Below are 19,996 nucleotides of genomic sequence, written 5' to 3'. Positions count from 1 at the left end.
TTTTTTTTTTAGAAACTTTGTCATGTTATTTGACAATAACATAACACATTCAATACACGTTCCATTTCACTGCAATACATTGCTTTTGAATTGTAACAAACTGGGCCTTAAGCACAATAAGGTTCAACAATCCCATCTGTAATGAACTCAGGTCGGCATCCATGCTGTGAAAGTCAAAGCTTCTGTCTGGCTCCAGTAGGCACAGAGAGTAACTTTCCAAAGAAATACAATTTCCTTTCATGACATCAAAACACTTTAATAATATGAAGCAGAGGCTCCGCTTAATGCTCCTCCTGTCAAGTAATAACAATGGATATTAGATCCAGAGGGAAGATCTTGACAGCATCACGCACAGAGCTGCGCTCTAAAGGAGCTGGCCGGTGCGCCAAGCAGCAGGTCCTGAGCTGCCTCACATCAAAGGCCCGACGGTTCATCAGCACATACCACAATATATTAGCAGATAGCGGTGGGCAGATTTGTCCGACCGCCGGATAATATAAAGAAATTCTTCTCTCAAAGCTTGAACCTTTCAGGGTGATTCGAAGCAATGAAACAGAGTTTCTTTTTCCAAGACATTTTTGATTTCCTTGGGTGCACAGAAAATCCAGGGTCTATCTCGTGTCTCGAACAAAATGCAAATGCCAGGAAATCAAGTTGCATGAGATTTGATTTTTCTCCCGGGGAGCCAAGCTACTTACCGACAGTCAGGGTTGAATCAGAACTCCTTCTGTGTCTTGGCCACTTCACGTCAGGATTGCTGCTGCACACGATGGCAGCGTGAGTGATTAGGTTTAGGGTGAGTATCCTTGATTCTGATTAATCTCAACAACAAAGACAAACTGACAAACCTGGGGCATAATTTCAAATCGACGCCTAAATGGGGACACGCAAACCTAAACACTGTCACCCACACAAATAAACTTTATTTATTATTAGCTCACCATTAAAAGGGGAACAACTGGAATTGTTAACCACAGATGATTGTGGCAAGCACACAGGAACCTTGATTTGGCAGTTTATTTCAATCTAATTTCCAGCCGCTCCTCTTCTCATCCCTAAATCTCAGTAAACCGACTCAAATTGATGGAGCCTGCATCACAAATTTCCCCTCATATATTGCAGCACAAAGGGTGGTTTAGTTTGGATGAGCGCGTGAGATGACTGATAAGGAGGAACCTTTACAGGATGGTAAGATTAGAGGGAATTAGGGAGGATATTGAAGGCAGGCAGTTGGATGGAATGAGGGGTCGACAAACAGCTGAAAATGTTGTTGACTGTGAGGCTCCAGTTCATGTTTTTTTTTTTTTTTTTATCAAAAGTGTCTGCAACCTGTATGCTTGGAGGTCTTCCACTACTATTCTTAAACTTAACCCACAGCTGTTTAATTGCTTTAACTGTTGCATTCTGTTGCTCTTTTACATTTATATTTAACATCCCCTACGGCATTGTGATTGAACAGCACTTTGATCATCAGTAACTGACAAAAACCTAAAAGAAAACTTATATTTTGGCTTCATGACAAGACTTGCAGCGAGGGTGCTGCAGAACTCGTGAGGGTTTTGATGGGCCGGCCAACACACGCTGAGAGCTGCAGAGCCACATTGAAGCCACAAGCCTCACTGAGTTCAGCAGAAGTGACAGTAGCTTCAGGCAGGCTGTGCCACGGTCAGGCCCTAATGCAGTCGGGAATATATCTTCTTGTGGAGTTGTCTCGCCTTCTGCAGGACACCAAGCATGGATGAGGAACTGAGATGGAGACGGTTAGTCTGCTGAAGTAGCCCTCTGGCCTCGCAAGGAGCAGTGTGACCTGCGGTTCACTGGAAAAACCATGTATGGCAGAGTGGGGCAGAGGTGGCGATGCAGGTGACGACCTGGCGTGACCCATTGGAATGACATGTGCTAAAATGTGGAATGACAGCTGAAAGCTGAAACATATTAAAAGAGGAGCGTAATTTCCCCCCATGAAGGGCCGATTTTGGCATTTTGGATTTTGGGATTTCTCCCCTGGCCCAGTTTACAAATACATTAATCTTTTTCTTTCTTTTTTCTTTTTTCTTTTTTACTGAAGTACGCGATAAAGGCCCTGTGTTAAAAATAAATGAAAATAAAATAAAAAGTAAGGGTTATGACGAGCCATCTGCAAACCTCTCGGATGCTTCGGAACAGATGGATTTGACTTTTCCACAGCTGCGGTGAGAGTTGCATGCCTACATGCTTCACACTGGGGCAAAAAACAACATTAGTATTGCCTTAAACGCGGCGAAAATATCTCTCTCGGTGCTGCGTCTAGCACTTGAGAATAGAATTTTTTAAGACTGGGGTATATTTACCATTGTGAAGGAGAAAAGACAAGAAATGGTCTGTGTGGCGAGGGGACGGGGACGGCAGGTCGCCGGGCCTCGCCGTCTCACTATTTTCCAAGGCGAGGGGGAGGGGGGCGCACCTGTGTTATGAGAAGGAGACGAGCCAAAACCCGGAGCGGACGGACGGCGGCGGTCGCCTCTCCGCACGCTGATCCAATAAAGGCAGCCGGGGAGCCGTGGTGAGCCGCGATGGCGGGAGCAGACCTTCCATGTCAGACACGTGAGAAACATCACAGGACGGAGCAGCCGGGGTCTCGGGGTGCGGCTCCTTTCTTGTCAGCAGGGTCTGTGGGGGCGGTTGTAATTGAAACACAGCAGCCATATGCAGACGTGCGCCACCCCCCCCCCCCTCCATATGGGAATGTTTTCTCTCGCTGTTGTTCGAACATCAAAGCGAGAGCAGATCCATTCGAGTTGATTTTATGACACATTTGAGGTAAATTTGCAGTGGGGGTGACTTTAAATGCCTTGTAAAAGCTGCTGCAGCATGCAGGAGCACCCCATTAAGTCTGATAGGCCACATGGACATCAAGGAGCTCCGACTGCCAACTGTTGACTGGAGACATTTCCAACTGAACCTTCAAGGGGCCCCATTATGGCCATTTACAAATTAGGAAGAATTAATTGTGGAAGTCTGCTTCCAACAATAACTCAAAAGATCTCACAAAACCTGAGTTTTGGCTCTCTTCATCCTCCCCTACCTGCTCCAGACGTGGCTCCGCCTACGTGGCTCCGCCTCGAAACAGCCCACTGTTCAAAAGTCTGAACTACTCATTTCAGGGCAGCAACACAGAAAAAAGCGATCTAGAGAAGGGCAAGTTCACATTCTTTGTACTTGGTGTGACCTTGAAGTGTAAAGTGGCAAAAATTCACTTGAACAATAGCTTCCTGTCCATGAGATATGTCATTCTACAGTCAATCTTATCTGCATTGCTTACCACATTTTTAATTTCTGGAAATCATCCCTTTATGATGTCACAATGGGCCTTGTGCAAGTTAGTAACAGCATTATTTTATTTTTTTTATCTATCCTGTTGAATTATTGGATTGTTACGGAATGCATTACTGCCACCCTAGGAAAAAAAACAAACATGTCTAGGTATCATGTTGTAACGTGATACGTGTAACGTGAAACTGCGTGATAATTTTCACGTTATAACGTGATACTGAGGGGACATTCTAAAACGCTTAAAAGCTTAACGTAGCTTAAGGACCGAAAACAGCGATCAATCATAGCCAAATTTCACGCGGATATCTGTAGTCATGCCCGGTTTAAATTTCAAATACCCGTATTGCATTCATTGTATTGTTTATTTCCCAAAATAAAGTACTAAGTTCTGTACACATGAAGACATAACAACAAACCGGTTTCAGCAGGATCGTTGTTCAACAGCAAAAAAACCCAAACCTCTTTATTGGCATCCTCTAAGCACTAAGTGAGCAGGCTGACGATGCTGTTTTCTGGAGATCTATGGACAATTAATCACACTTGGCTTCTCCACTGATGTCCATAAATTCCCAATTTAGTGTACGGCAACAAAGAAATACGAGAAAAAAAAAGTGCTTCACAAACCAAATTGGAAAACAGAATAACCGTAAATTTATTGTGGAAAACAAAGTGACATTAAGAAGAGGAAACAGTCTAATCTGGCACATTGCTCTTCTTTCTTTATATTACAAAAAAGGGGGAGAAAGGCTACAAATCTCCATAATTTATACAAATACGACAAGCTTTCAAAAATAAATCTTTAATTTAGTAAACGCTCTGTGAACACGTATCTGCAGTAACCCACTCCTTGAAATCCCTGAGCAGAGACACAGAGTGCAACCTTTTTTTTTTGTCCTTTTTTTTTTTAAAAAGAAAAAGAAAAAGAAAACATCTTCACTCACGCGGTAACATTTATCGGTGCTTGGTCACACACAGACACACACGCTTGATGTGAGGTTGCGTGAAGGGAACGTGAACGATGCCACTGCGGCTGCAGCAACAACAACAAAAAAAGTTGACGAGTAATTCCAGTCCGACGCTTCAATCCTTCGTCGGCGCTGCTTTTCCTTCACGTGGATTTAAATATCAAGCAGCAAAAGACCGGATCCTCTGCACTTGGATGTCCTGACCTCCGCTCGCCTCCTTCATGCTTCCCGGCTACGACACAGTGCCAGCTGTTTCTGCGCGCAGAGACTTGAGAACCGAGGACACAGACGCTTGGCCAATTACAACGAAAAACATCACAAAATACTGCACATAGTCTCACTGGCGGGAAGGTGCACTTTCGCTTTGCTGTGTTCCGACGACACCACGCACACGCACACGCACACACACACACTCAGATGTTAATTACACAGAATATATACAGAATGACACCTTAAGACTTCCGACAGGGTGGGAATATAATTCACGCGGCCAAACCTGCTCAGTGTCGAAGCTCCCACTTCAAGTCTGGCTACTTGCTTTGTCTGCACGCTTTTTTTTTTTTTTTTTTTATTATTATTATCATTATTATTGAAAACTATTCACACTGTTATTATATATTAAGATTAATTTATACAACCAAAATCAACGAAAAAAAAATGTGTTGCACCATTTCCCTCAGATGTGCAGCGTCGGTGCAACAGGTTGCTTGGCGAAAAGCACCTGCAAAGTGGTGGTTTTTGTATTTGGTTTTGGGGATATTTCTCCGTTGATTTGAATTTGTTGAACGGCTCGGCACACGTCCTACCGCCCGCCGTACCTGCTTATTCACTGCCATCAGCTCCATCTGACAGCGGTGTTTATTAAACTCTGTTTCTATGTTGTTGTTTTTTTTTTTTTTGCTTTTTTCTGCCACTTTTCTGCAAGAACGAAAAAAAAAAAAAAAAAATGTCACCTGGCTTCTGTGACATCAAAGCTAAAACAACTTGTGTGATCAGACAAGGCAACACCCGAGGGGTCCAATTTTTCCCGTTGAAAAAAAACATGCGTCTGCAACACTTGCGCCTCATCGGCAACCAAATTCAGTTCCCTTTCTTTAAGTTTTGTCTCTAAATACCTGCTTGCATGCAGTTTGGGGGGGAGATAGCACTTATATCAAAGCTTCATGGAGTGTGCGTAATCTCATTAGCAAAGCTGAATTGCAGATGTGTGCAAAAGTCAATTTAATTTGTCTTATGCGCGAAGGGATTCCAGCTGGTTTCTTCATATATGCCTAAATCTCTTTGTCATCCAGCCAGAACAGCTGAGACCTTTAATTAAACAGAAAAGAAATGGGATTCTTTGTCCTCCTTCACATTTCTTCTCCTGCTTTGGGACAAATTTCACCACTTTGAAGTCCATTTTCTTTAGTTTCCTTTTGTCTTTTTTTTTTTTTTTTTGAGAAAACCCCTAATTCATCACAAATGTGGAACAGTGTACCTATCTGGCTTCAAGCTTAAGTGCTGTAGATCTAAAGGAGAAAAAAAAAAAAAAAACACAAGGAGAAATAAAAGTGTGGTTCCTGTGAGGAGCTTTGACTTTGACGACAGTCCTTCAGAGTCCAGATACTTTCCCTCCGAGCGCCTGCCCGAGTGCGGCAAAGCTCCCGAGGGAAGCCGGCTGCCCAGTGGTGGATGCAGATCTCTGGACCCCCGTAGGTCGCTTTGAAGCAACAACCTCCCTGAGACCTTCTTGTCTTTTCCCAGCAAGATGGGCGGAAGGACCCGTACGTCCTCCTTGTTCCAGCTGGAGGCCCCGCGGCGGGGTGGTGGTAGGTGGAGGGAGGTCAGGGGCTCATGGTCCGCAGGCCCTGTTTCTCCATGATGTTCCACAGCTTGCGCAAGTTGGACTGGGTGATGGTGTCATCGGGCTTCAGATCAAGCGCTCGGAGGTAATTGGCTTCGGCTTCCTGCAGCTTGCCGTTGAGGTGGAGGATGGCTCCCAGGTTCATCAAGGCCGCGGGATACTGAAAGCCAGAGGAGGAGGCAAAGTCAGTTCATTTCAACTTCCTCTGCATCTTCTTCTGAAGACATTTTTAGTGGAGTAGAGAAATGCCCACAACTAATCAGAATTGATAGTTTTAAACCAATGTTTTTTTGATTTTTAATGTATTATCCAAGTACTAGAACTCTAGAAAACATAGAGTGAATTTAATGCAATTTTTAGAGTGAAATTCTTCAACTTGGTCAATTTCAAGCTTTTAAAAATTATCATTTGTACTACAGGATAGATAATTGTCCAATAGCAGCGCAGCAACTTTGTAGTTGTATGAGCATCTCTTTGGTCTTTCTTAGCATCATCCGCCAAACTGTTTTCACATTCTTTGCAATTTCAATTCACAGCGTGCGTTGCATCGCTGTGCCTTGTCACTTCTGAGCGAGCAACCGCAACTTCAAAGTGGAGGTAGGTAAACACGCCGCGGTGCCAGGGGGCCCAAATCCTCATCAGTTCGATAGGCGGCTGACTCACGGGGACATAAATACGGGAAAGGCGTCCGGGGAACAATTGCGGCAGCGCTGTAAAATATCCCGGCCCGGAGAGAGAGGGGCCACATCTGATTTCCATTTTAATTTGATGTGTGGAAAAGAAGTCTAATGCTGCAGCGAAGCTACTGTTTAACTGCTTAGGCCGATTGCAATTTCAAGTGAGACTCCTTGGAAACAAGGAATGTTAAACAGAAACAGGATCCTGTACTTTCTCTCGCACCGTTTTGTCTTTCTCCCCCCGTAATCGCCACCTCATGCATCACTGTCACGCGCAGTGGCACATGGCATCCTCACCATTGCTCATCCGCCGTTGGACGAGACTTCAGTCCCGTTCTCATGGATTCTTAAGCGATTCTGAATAACTGTCAGTTGCACTTTTAAAATAAAAGAACAACTGGGAAGTTTTACGTAATCGTCAAACAAAGGAGTTCCAGGAAAACAGAGCAAAAATATTTTCATGACTTGCCATCAAAAGGTGATGAAACTTTTAAAGGAGTTTTTTTTTATTTTATTTTTTTATATTTTTGAATATTAACACGCTAGCTACTTCGTTTGTGTTTCAGTTACAACTGACTGACTTCCTTGCTCAGTCATGAAGCGTAACACATGCACTACACAGGTCTGCACCAAAAGTGCTGCGAGTGTATTTAAGGTACTGACTTTATTACTCTGACTTCATGCTGTGCAATCACGTTAATCCCCCGGCGAAACAGAATTATCTCTCTGTGTTTCAATTATTGTTGGCAGGGAGCAGCCAGAGTTCCTGACGTTAATAGTTGTAGCAATTTGGAGCCTGCTTCTACGATAAATTGCCTGCAGACTGACCCACTACATATAGGAAGGTCAAACAACATTACAACGTTTAGTTTGAAAGTTGGTTGCTGTTATATCGCACAACTCGGCAGGGCATAACTTTTTAGAACTATTTTAATACACATGGATGTGGTTGAAAGAGACGTGGAAACGGCCAACTGAGGTAATGGCAGGAGGCAGGTGACAAGTAGGTGTATATTGAAAAATGGCTGTAAGTGGTAGGTGGCGCAAAATTTAAGAGGTAGCTCACCCAAAATGGACCCTTCTGTGGCAAATTTCAACACAATTATTTCTTGTGAGAAAAAGGTGATGTGTCTATTTGATTTTAGTATTTTACGAAGCAAAATATAGAAACAGAAGTGAAATGTAAACTGTAAACAGTTGAATTAGATGTCATAGCATGAGTGTTAGAGATGTATGTCCACAGTTTTGTGTGCGAATGACACCCTGCCAACCTCTGTCTTTAACTCAGACCGATGATTGAAGGAGAAAATTGAAAAGTCAACCACGTATTCGTGATTGACGGCTGTGATTATCTGGGCTGTGATTGTGATTCCTGGGGGCTGCACATGAAGGTCTCTGCTGGGTGAAAGAGAATCCACTGCTGGCAGGTTCTCGGGTCAAGACTCTTTCAGCAGAAACTCCGATGATCCCGATGATCCCTTCCCCATGCAAAACTTATCAGTTTGAGGCTTTACTTTCCCTCACCTTATCTTCATCCAAAGGCTGTCCCCCGACTGGGTACTGCTAAGACTTTGCTAATTTACAGCCCCAACACGGCATTTGTGCTCACCCTTGCAACGCTTGCAACACTTTGCAAAGCGTTCCCTTGTCAAAAACGCTCTTTTCTTTGCTCCCCACCCAACCCCCCGGCTTCACTTCCCGCTGCTCTGCAACGTCTTTGGCTCCCTTCTCTTCCCAAAATTGGCAATGCAGCGACGGAGGCGATGCCAGATGTGAAGCATATTAGTCCCGACCGTAAAGCTACATGTGCCGTAAAGGCTGTGGGTTTAGCTCAGGATGACCCAACCCTAATGGTTTTAAATCGCTATTTCAGTGAAATCACTGACATAGAATTAGGGACTTGGAAAGGACAGATGTCAATGGAGGCAGAAATTGGGCAAAAGCCACTGCGGTATCCACTTTGATTGGACTGGTCGAATTCAAGGGCCAAATGGACTGAATCCTGTCAACGGAGCGAATGGCTCTGTCTCCAGGTCATGGCGAGAGAACACATGTGCCTAATGTAAAACACAAGTGCCGCTGTTCAGTGTGATGGGACAAATGATGAAGATGGACAGGCTACACGGCAGAAGTCAAGTAGTATGAGGTGGAACAAAGGACAAGCGTGGCTGAAGATGCACTATTCGTGAGGCAGCTCGTAGAAGAAATGCCCATTACACAGCATTGAAATAAATGGGGACAAAATAGTTGCAGTGAAATAGGTCTGGGCCTGAGATACACCTCTGAGGAACACCTTAAGCTTATTCCCAGTGATTTTTAAATGCATCTACAAAGGGCTGATGTGAATTTGTAAAAGACAGTTTGTATCAACATAGACGTATTTATAAAATTTAAACTGTGAGCTACCCCTGTGATGGTGAGAAATGCAATCAAAATTGTTAATCTTTACTTCTGGTTTATGATGTACTTGAAGCAAAGAAAATATAAAACATTAAGCCTATGGCATTTAACTAAGAAACATTTGCTAGTAGGTTTTAAGAAATTGTTAAAAAAAACACCAATTTGCAGGAATGCGCTGTCGTGTGTGTTCCCCGTCCTGGTTTAGGGTGTTAGTCATTGCCAGCCAAGCACTTTGACACAGACGATGTTTTGTTGGATTTTTGGTGATTTAGTCAGAGAGTCAACTGAGCAGTTGGGGATAAAACATGTTCAAATTCAGCACTTTATCGCAATAAACACTTCACACAACACATCCCCCCTCCTCACACTGGGGATTAACACACTGCTGACTTTGGAAATAGAAATTCTACAGTCATTCGTATTTCTGAAATACAGTGGAAACTTACTTACACACACAAAAAACAAGACACAACCCATAAAACTGAATTAGTTCATTTCCACGTAAACTTTGATCACATCACAAGTGATCAATGGCAGAACACATGGAAAAACCCCATTCCAAATAAGCGCTTGCATGGACGTACAACCTGGCAAACACGGAGTTCCGTTCACAGCTTCCACATGTTCAAGATGAGCGCGACCGATTCCTTACCAAACCTTCAGCTACGGCTGCTGCCGGTGCTCAGAAACTCTCAGCACAAATGGATTTTGCACATGTCCAGACAACAAATCCGGGCAGTCCACGCTGCTTCTCCTATTAACCGGTGCCGAGCCAGTTCATGTGGACAATAGCTGCCATATCTGTCACCCCCCCCCCCCCCCCCCCCTCTGAAATCCATTGGACCTATAAAGCATTTTGGGTCCATTTGCATATCACACTTTAGTTTGCAGTCGAAAAGCTCCCCGCTACGTGTTTCTTTATCCGACGCTTCAGCAGCCATTGTGACTTTAAGATTATTACTATTATTTTAATGAGCTTCTGAGATGAGCCGCACTGTATCATGTCCTAAAAATAGAACTGGTGAAATTTAAAAGTGTTCTTGGGGCATTGCTACTGAAAGAGAAACTATACCGGAACACCTACCTAGATCGCGATGGTTCCCTGACATTATTTACGGTCCATGTGTTTGTATTAAGGCAGCGGGGGAAGAGTGTTTCTCTTGCATATGGATATGATCACATGCAGCAAACAAACAATCCCTTTCCAGGAATTTTACCCAAGATCAGGGTTAACAATGGAGCTCAGTTTGATGGTTTGTTTTCTGCGTGTCCTTTCGTTTTTTTTGGCGTTTCGTAAGACCCAAACTTCCCGTTGGCTTTTTGTTTGCCTTTGACTGATTATGTTACTGAAAAGCCCAACTACAGCCCTGACTGTCTTACATTGTCCAGAAAATAGTTTGATCATTAATCCTGGGCCGATTTCTTCTAATCAAGACGCCGGCGCAAACAGCGTGACCACATGCCGAACATAAGTCAGTTCCTTCTGCGGGACCCCGCCTAAACAAGTGGAGCCCCTCCCGTTGGGAGGCGGGGGAGGGGAGTGGGGGGAGAGTGAGCCCCCATTTGTTTTCAAGATGTCAAAGTCCCCTGACGGAGTGTTATTATCATTATTCTTTTGGGTCAACTCGCTTCGGCTCCCTCTTTGAAGTAGGTGATGGATGCTGCGCAAACAAACCGCTAAGCTCGGTCGAAAGTGAGCGAGCTCATTTCTCCGAAGTTTCACTGACAATGGAGGCTTGTTGAGACGAGGCAGTGCCGGGCACGGAGCCACGCGCGCTTTAATTTCAACGTCGGCCATCACGGCAAATAGTAATGAGGATGATTAGAGAGTCACGGCTGTACTCACGTTGGGTCTCAGGCTCGCCGCCTGTCCGTAATACTTCTCGGCGGCCTCGTTTAGGCTGGCTTGTCTGCAAAGGAAAAAAAAAAAACAGGGAGAGGCGCCCATTAGTCATCTTTATTACTCCTGGCTTCAGATGAGGCCTTGAACCCTGTGTGTATACTGGAACTCAGGGGTCACTGAGAAAATAACAGGGAGGACCAGCAAGAGGGATGAGAAAAGCTGCTCCAATCGGCTTTTTCTTTTCGCGTTGGAAAGCGTCGTCCAGTTCGTAACATCTGTCCTGTTTGTGTTAAAAATGAACTTCACGGTGGGGATGATTGGCCGATTGGCCGAAAAAACAAACAAACAAACAAACATAACGTCGGCAATCTGAGACTAAGCTGTAATGAAGAAGAAGAAAAAGAAGAAGAAGGAGAAGAAGAAGGAGAAGACCTTTATTGATCCCACGGTGGGGAAATTTGCATAATTACAGCAGCAAAAAAAAGGCTACAGTGCAAAAGATCAAGAACTATATTAACGTTAAAACGTTAAAGACACAAACAAAAATTAAATATCTGTAGGTATAAACAGAAAAATAAAGAGAGTTGGAAGTTCCTCTTCAAAACAGGAGAGGCGATACGAGGTTGGATGTGCGAAGTGAATGGCACAATCGCGCCTCTATTGTATCCAGGACAGCAGAACGGAGCACAACATGCTGCTCATCCCACACTGCGACACAAAAGGCTTTGGGAGGCAGATGGCTTGTCGGCATGATTCCCCGGAAGTGGGAATGTGCTTTTATGTTGTTCCCCCCACCCCCCGTAAGACATAAAACTCTGCAGTTATAACAGGAAATGTCCTGCTTCTTATCTCCTTTCATAGGCACCACTCCGCCCCGTGGCTCCTCCATTTCCGTTCACTTCCTGCTATTAATGCGTCTCCCATCCCACACGTTCACCTTGATGCTTTGCCGCTGCGCTCCCCCTCGACTGATGGCAACGATTGTCTCCTCGCAAATAATTCACCGCTGACAAAGTCAAGGGCGAGGTGGACGACGGCTCGCCCCTCAAGTCGCGCTGATCAAAGCGGCGGGGCCACTGGACCCCCAGCTTCATTTGGGCTGTCGCGGTTTATTAAGGGATCGTCAGCCGTACCGTCCCAGATAAAAGGAAAAGCTTTTACTGTAGGATTACTGCATCGGTCGCGGCCTGGCAAGACACATAGCCCTTTTGAATTACTCTTGATTTACGAGCTCTGTGGCTTCGTTCAGAGTGAAATAGAGTAAAGAATTGTAAATACTGAGCCTGAAAACATTTGTTTGTTTGTTTTATTGGGTCCAAATTACCCCAAGGGGGAAAAAAACCCCCAGATATTTAAAATCTATGAGTGAGTAGCATTTATAACTAGAGCATTACATACAAATTCTATCTCAATTTTAACTTTGGAATAATTACTTAATGGAGAAAACAAATCAGGAGTAGCGCGTTTGAAATAAAATAAATGCAATATTTTATCGCACTAAATCAGAAGTGTTGCATTTTAATTGAGAATATTTGAGAGAAGATGCCATTGAGGGCATGGGGAGTAACAAAGGTGAGTATAATCTGTCTTCTGAAAACTTTAGTCACAATTTACAAAAGCAAATGAGCTGTGAAACGCCAGGCTGCTTTGAAAAATTTGAATGACCACGAGCTGGACCTGAAGCTTCGGCGTATTCTAAAGAACACTCAACGGGCGAAGGCCGTCCTGGTAGTTATCCACTTTGCACACCGAGACCAACGGGCCACTGCTGTTTATTTTCTTAAACACAACTACATTTTTCCAAAGCCGTGCTACAAGAGGCATTTTACATTCCTGAGGCGATCCAGACACCGTCTTGAGTTGCTGAATTTGTCCTGAGATTATAAATGTGGGTTGTTCCGAGTCCAACCACAACCGCATGTTCGTTTGCCAGCATAATATTTAGAAAGCGCAGTGCCTTATGTGATTTTAATTTTTTTATTTTTTTTTTAAAGACAGACAAAAAACATAAATTTCATTCTATAATATCATTATCACATTTATAAACACATTATCAGAGGGAACTGTAGTGTTGCCCCGCTGTGGCGGCGAGGCAATGAGACCTCCGGGCCGACTGTGGGCTCAGAGGGGAGAGAGAGAGAGAGAGAGAGAAGGGAAAGGCCAAGCATGCAAAACTGCCGCCTGAGCACAAAATCCGGGTTAGCGCGAGGCTAGAAGAGCTCCAGGGTGAAGAGCAAGAAGAACTAAGCTGAGCAAGGGAAAAAAAAATAGGGGGGAATCGCCTCCGACCATATTCAAAATCGACCCCGCAAAACATCTTGTTGTCTTGCGACGCTTTATTAACTTCAGACGTGCACAAATCGCGGCGGCGACAGGACAGCTTGCGAGCGCGCGCCGCTGGATGCTAATGACCGAATGAAGAAATTGCATCCCTAACAACAGCCAGACACTCGTGCTGAAGACTGCAGCTGTGTCGTCTGCCTCCATTGCGCGGCCGACCACGGATACCTTCCCCCAGGAGGAGCCCACGAGGCTATCGCTCCAATTTCATTAGCAGTTTAGACAAATTGATACAACTGGAGACTGAGAAGGGGGCCGATGTGCGCAAACAGGCATGCCTAACAGTATGACATGCTGGTAATATGAAAAGTATGGAGTGCGGCATTCAATTAAAGACACATGGTTGGAGTAAAGGTCTCTGAAGGTGAACTAGAAGAACCGGTAGAAGTATTTCTCTCCGTCCCCGTGATGTCACATCAAAGATTTTCCTCTTGTGAAGAATTAGGAGGCAAAAGCACATCCCCGGTCACCTCGGCATTTACCAGTCTTCCATGTTCAACGGTCGCAACATAAACCGCAAATTAGTCTGAGAAACGTACCCCAAGCAGGCGGGGACGAAAGCGAAGCCAAACGGTTGCAGAGGAAAAAACCTTCCACGAGAGCAATAAAAACATTTGCACATCTGAGAGCGTCTGCCTCTCCGTTTTCTGATCTCTTCCCGTCTTCCGCGTCGGCTCGCTTGTGCCGCCACCAACCGTGGGCTTTTCCACGTCCCCGCGTCCAAGACAAACACTCAAAGCGCTGGAGCAGCAGAGCGCCGGGACCTCATGCCAAGCTGGCGGGAGAAAAAGTACAGAGGCAGCGACGGGCCTGGAGCTCTTCAAAAACTGACGCCGGCCCAGAGCTTGGGGAGAGGCTCTCCCAAAACTCCTGGTGGTGAAGATCCGGCGGACTAATGGGAGACGTGCCTGTGAAATGAAACTAAGGCGGTAGCAAAATTCCAAGAAATTTTCATTCCAAAAAAAAAAAAAGGGCCAAAAAATGGTCTTTGATTGGAAGAAAAATGGGGAAAACATCCTATTCTGGCGCAGAGGCTAAAAACAGGTGCAACTTCAACTTATTTGCTTCTCGGAAATGAGGACTGTTATCTTTGAAGGGCCGGTTTGTAAGACTTGGTAGCATCTACTGAGAAGAAAGGAAATTACAAACAAACCAGCAGCCACATTTTCATCATGTACAGCCTCCTGCTCATGGCCATAATGAAAGACTGATATGCATCACCAATAACCTTCTCACATCAAGATAAAGTCCACAGCGTGTTGACGTACCTTGATGGCTCGGCTGATCTCACTGCTTGTGTTTTTTCGTGCTGCGACGTCAGACCACGATGCTAAGATGCTAAGGTGGCAACTTAACGGCGCCGTATAGTGGACCATATCAAATAATTCTGATTATAAAAACACAACAATTACTTATTGTTGGTGGTTTTGTTTAACCAAACGCGAATGTGTTGATTGACGTTCAGACGTGCAGCTGCTTGTGGAGCGGCTCAGGCTCATCACCTGATGGGCGCAATGAGCCGATAGCGGATCGCCAGGACCGAAAAGGGGGAGAAAGAGTGAGATGGAGTGCTGCACCACCATATGAAGACACATCGCAGCAAGGCGCAGCAGTAGCTGCGGGGCTGGCACGGCGGCGGCGGTGGCGAGAGACGAGGATTACGAGGCATGGCCAAGTAATCAGGCAGGCTGAGGGAGTCGTGTAAAGCCTGTGGATAAAGCTCGCAGACGGTGGACCTCCCTCCCTTCTTTCCTGCCTCCCTCTCACACACAAGCAGCCTCCTCTCAGCTCGCCAGTGGAAAAGTGCAGTGAGGCTGAGCAGAGTAAAACAAATAAATAAATAATCCCGTGTCTTTGCGTAAACGGTCGGGGCAGGAGTAGGGGGGAGGTTTTTCGAGAAGGAAGGAGAATAGAATGGAACAGAATAGAATAAACTTTATTGAAATGTGCAGCAACGCATACGCAAGACAGTAACAGTATCAATAGCTTTGCGTTTCCATGACGTTTTTTCGCAAAACAAAAGCGATATTTCTAAAATTTCGACGAAGTACAGTTGCGATTTGCAGGTGCTTTCTGCTGAATGGCGTGAAGCGCATAAGCCGTAATTCTCTCGGAAAATCTCGTCCCGCGAGATTTACGTTTGCGCTTGCTTGCTTACGTTTGTTTGCTGTCAAGAATGGTTGTTCTAATTTTCTCTTTGGCTACTTGTGAAAAATATTCCGCTTCCTCCTCCATCCAAACAGAATGCGCCATTTTCACTTGAAGTGAACTGGTCACGTGACCCACGTACATCACGTCCGGTGAGGCGTAAATGCGAGAAAAGTGTTTCCATGACACCTTTGCGATATCTTATACCTCTTTATCGATACGTCTGAAAAACCACCTCATGAGAGCGTCAAAGCCTTTTAGCGATAGTTTAGGCGTTTCCAATACCAGTTTTTTTATTGCGATATTTAGGTTTTTGCGCAACTGTGATGGAGTGATGGAAATGCAGCTAATGTTATGTGTGTCACTAGCAGCAACAACAACATCAACAATACATATTCAACAATAAATAAGATGAAGATGACGGTGAGACAATATGATAAGAGGAGCTGAAACGCTCACCTGAGCATGTGGGCCGCGCTGAACACCACGTCAAACTCCTCGCCGTCGAGGCGCGCGGCCGTCTCCGCCATCTCCGCCGCTTCCTGCAGGCGCGACTCTTCCAACAAAAACTGGCCTGGCGGAGCGAGGGAGAGAGAGAGCTGTTAAAACACTGAGGGATCCCCTCCGAGGGCACGCCGGGGGAGAACACAATCTGCAAATGTTTCCTTTGGCCCGGACACGGGGCACAGCCTGCACCGCACCGGGGTAGAATGCTGATATATGAGATATTAGAGCCGTCGCTGCCTCAGATCTCTTTTGTGAATTTGCAAGCGTTTGCCTTCTCGGTGTCTTCCTTTTTTTTTTTTTTTTTTTTAAACGCGCCGACGGCGGCGCAAAGACGTGGCTCACCGACAGGTTTGAATCTCAGCCGCCGGTCGTGTATTTGAACGCCAAACCGCACCTGCGAAGTCACTTTCATCCAGAAGTGTGGAAGAAGAAACAGAACACCAGTGGACGCAAACCTGAGGTGCGTGGAGATTTTTCAAGGAACACTTTGGAGCATAAGTGAGTGTAAAATAGCTGCGGGCTCGGCAGAGGCTACGCAGGGCTGGTGATTTATCAAAGATAAATGAATAAAAAGCACATTAAGATGTAAAAAAAAAAAAAAAAAAAGGCATTCAAAAGACTGCGCGTATGGATACTTTAATTGATGGTGTGCGATTTCAAGGGGACGACTTGAAGAATTGGTTAGAATGCTAACAGTTCACAGTTGGAAACCAGAGCTCAGTGGCTTGTGTGGTCTTTGAAACAGAGTATCATTCAGCTTTCAAAACCGGCAACCAAAAATAGCATTATATATTAATGTGTCCCGTGATGATAAAGTATGTAATCGGAAAACATGCTAACTACTGAACCATGACCAGTCTCGGCGTCCGAACCAGGACTCTTTCTTTTCTAAACCAATTCACTTTATCTTATAAAAAGGAATATATAAAGAGACAAATTCCAGATGCACACCTTTTGATTTGAAAAAAAACTGCACCTGATTCACCACTGACCTGATGAATCGAACGGTTTCAGCGTCAAATATAATCATATAATAATAATTATTATTAGAACGTATTATTAATGTATCATTAATGTGTTATTACGTATTATTATAATAAGTTGCTGTTTACAAGTTTTGACATGAGGGAAGTGATTAACTTTTGATATGATGTGAGTGTTTATGTCCAGTTGGTGTGATATTGTGACTTTCATTGTGTTTCGTCGTGCAATGGGCAGCGATCAAATTATTCACAAACCGGCAAAAACTCCACATAAAAACAGCTTAAATTTAAATATTAAACAAAATAAATACACGACAAGCGGTGCCCGCGACAAAAAAATCTTTTTTAAAGATTGAAGGAATCAAAGCAAATACATGTTCAAACGTTGGCATAGAGTCGCATAAAATGAGGGAAGTTCGCATGATAAAAGTGAGTTTCTTAAGCCGGGATTTAAGAGAAGCCTGGTGATGACGTCTGTCCTCAGGCGGCGTGATCCAAAGCCTCAGGGCTTTTCAGAAGATGTAAGACGGGAGACGCCAAGAGCGTCACGTTTCATATTTCCGCCAAATTAAAGAAGACAATGAGAGGAAACCATCCTCTCCTCTGGTCAGTTTTTTTCAGCGGCCACGTGCCGGCGGACGAGCGCGGCTGATCACAGCGACGGAGGCGGCGAAGGAAATTCCGGCTTTTGTGCAAAACGCACGTGTGTTCGATTGCCAAACGCGAGATCTGAGCGCGGACGTGTCAGAGTTTCATGAAACGTTCGCAAGCGTGCGCTCACCGTAATGCATGTAGCAGTTTCCCTTGGCGGGGTCGAGCTGGATGGCCTTCAGGAAGTAGCGCTCGGCCTCGGTCTTCTTCCCCTGGGGTTAAACACAGTGGCGTTATTGTTCTTCGCTCCATTAAAATAACCCACGAGAGAGCCAGGAGAACCGTCGGGAACGGCTAATGTTCCCCTGCACGGCTCCACTTTGACAATAATGATAATAATAGAAAATCCACATCAACAGGCATGAAACACAGTGTTGGTCTGTGCTGGTTTAGGTGTCCGCTGTCGTGGTTGGCACAGGCCGACCAGCCGGGGTCGAGTGCTTGTTCATTATTAAACCCTATTATCTGTTCATATAATACTTCCAGAGCACAACCCAGGGTCGCCTGTGTGTTTATATGAGTGTGAATGTGTGTGCGTGGGTGGCCTGAACTCTACCAAACATAACAGGGTGAGTCCAGAGCTGTGAGAAACAAGAGAGAAATAGAACTTTCTCTATGTATGATGATTAATTATTGAAGTTAGCAGTATTTATATGTATACATGAATATACGTGGATGTGCAATATATTCACAAGCACAAAACCCTGTGCTTCCCTATTAGTGCATCAGTAATATATCACACTTTTCTCACAAATAAAGAAACATCATCAAACTATTGTTACCACTTTATTAGCTTAACTTTTCAGAAGAATTTGCTGTTATGCATTGACTTTTCTTTTGGCATTAATTGTTGCTGCAAAATAGAGAAAAACAAACAAACAAAAAAAAAAAACAGGTATTGTAGTTTATTATGAATATCCACTTTAAAGAACATATACTGTGATTGAAGGACAATTTTACACCATTCAAACAGGCTGAATGAAATCATGCAAGGCGCAGCAGTGGCACACAGGAATCCTTTCATCTGCTTTTGCAGCTTTGCTTCCACCATTATGAGACAATGGAATGCACGCAGTGAGGACGAGCACACCCCAATCAGAAGCATGTGAGGGCTTCACATGCTGGTGTGGTTACGGGGGGGGGAGGGGGGGGGGAGCTCCCGCAGGCCCTTTTAAACGTGACATGTAACCAATCACAGCTCAAACAGAACCGAGCAGCTGGCCAATGGAGGGTAGGGGGCCAGCTGGGACCGCCACACATCCCTGCTTTCAATCTGACACCAGATGCCACCCGATCAGTGATGTGCACCCGTCAGTGAAGGCGGATGTTTTGTCAATCGGCTCGGGCAAGTGACATCATTGAACTGTAATGCTCCGTAGTAAATAACTTCGAAAATGTTTACGTTTTTCTCCAAGGGCTGTGACGATTTGTGATGGCTGGAGAGATGGAGACTTTTAAGAGGGGTGTTAAGGCTCAGGATTGGCAATGAATCCGAGATGCAATGTTGGATTCAACCAAAAAGGCCGCGTTTAGACTGTGAGCGAAAATCCAATTTTTAGCCCATCCAGATTGAAACCAGTTGCAGTCTGAACAGTCACGTATCACATGAATCGGATTTTTGCAAAACAGATTAAAACCACGTTTGGGGGGTGGTTTCACATAATCACATTTGGACAGATGCGTCTCAGTGTGAACAGCGCTGAATACACCGATGGGTTTTGACTGTCTGTGACTGTGGACAGTCAGCCCTGAAAATTTGAGATTTGAGAAGGAATCTGATTTGAATCAGATTCGCCTGCAGTCTGAACGCAGCAAAATCGTAATGTCTGGGTTGGATTTTTCCTTTGTACAGTGTTAAATCACATCTGGAGCAAAAAATAACTAGTCTTCTTTTTGTTGCTGAAAGTGTCCAAAAATGCTCCTGATTGACAGCTTGTTTAATGGTTTTATTGTTTTTATAATAGAGTCTCTGGGTTCGTTTGTCTAACAAAGAAAAAAAAGAAAAATGGTGGTAAAAAAGTTTTTATCGACTCAAATGCTTTTCAGGGGCAAGTGATGAATTATGACACGACAAAGTGTAATAGCGCACGTCCTGCTGAGAGGAGCTGTATGGCTATTAGGGAGCAATAGACCCCCCCCCCCCCAAAGAAAACGTTCCGCATGTTGAAGAAGTTTCCAGGCTATAACGCACGGATATTGTTGTCATGAAAATCATTTTCCCAGTCAAGCATTGGACCTTACGATGGAAATACGTTTTGTTTCCTGCTCATAACTCATCATCCCAGCATCCACTGGGAAAAAAAAAAAGCTTCTGACTAACTTCTGTG

General features: G+C 44.6%; 1 protein-coding gene across 1 annotated transcript in view; it reads right to left on the bottom strand.

Moving 5' to 3' along the window:
* Positions 1-3,947: 3,947 nt before the first annotated feature.
* The window catches only part of tmtc2b (transmembrane O-mannosyltransferase targeting cadherins 2b), an 86,330-nt gene continuing 70,281 nt past the window's right edge, over positions 3,948-19,996 (bottom strand). The window contains exons 9-12 of the mRNA XM_076042706.1: positions 17,800-17,881; positions 15,988-16,102; positions 11,044-11,107; positions 3,948-6,280 (exon numbers count right to left, since the gene is read on the bottom strand). Of these exons, the coding sequence (XP_075898821.1) occupies positions 6,101-6,280; positions 11,044-11,107; positions 15,988-16,102; positions 17,800-17,881 (441 nt within the window). The 3' untranslated portion in view covers positions 3,948-6,100. The remainder of the gene's footprint in view (positions 6,281-11,043; positions 11,108-15,987; positions 16,103-17,799; positions 17,882-19,996) is intronic.

Source organism: Nelusetta ayraudi, unplaced genomic scaffold, assembly GCF_046127955.1.
Source record: "Nelusetta ayraudi isolate G7.1 ecotype Tasmania unplaced genomic scaffold, CSIRO-AGI_Nayr_v1 ptg000071l, whole genome shotgun sequence".
Classification (NCBI taxonomy): domain Eukaryota; kingdom Metazoa; phylum Chordata; class Actinopteri; order Tetraodontiformes; family Monacanthidae; genus Nelusetta; species Nelusetta ayraudi.
Note: the sequence above shows the minus strand (reverse complement) of the source record. Positions and strands in the feature narration are given on the sequence as shown.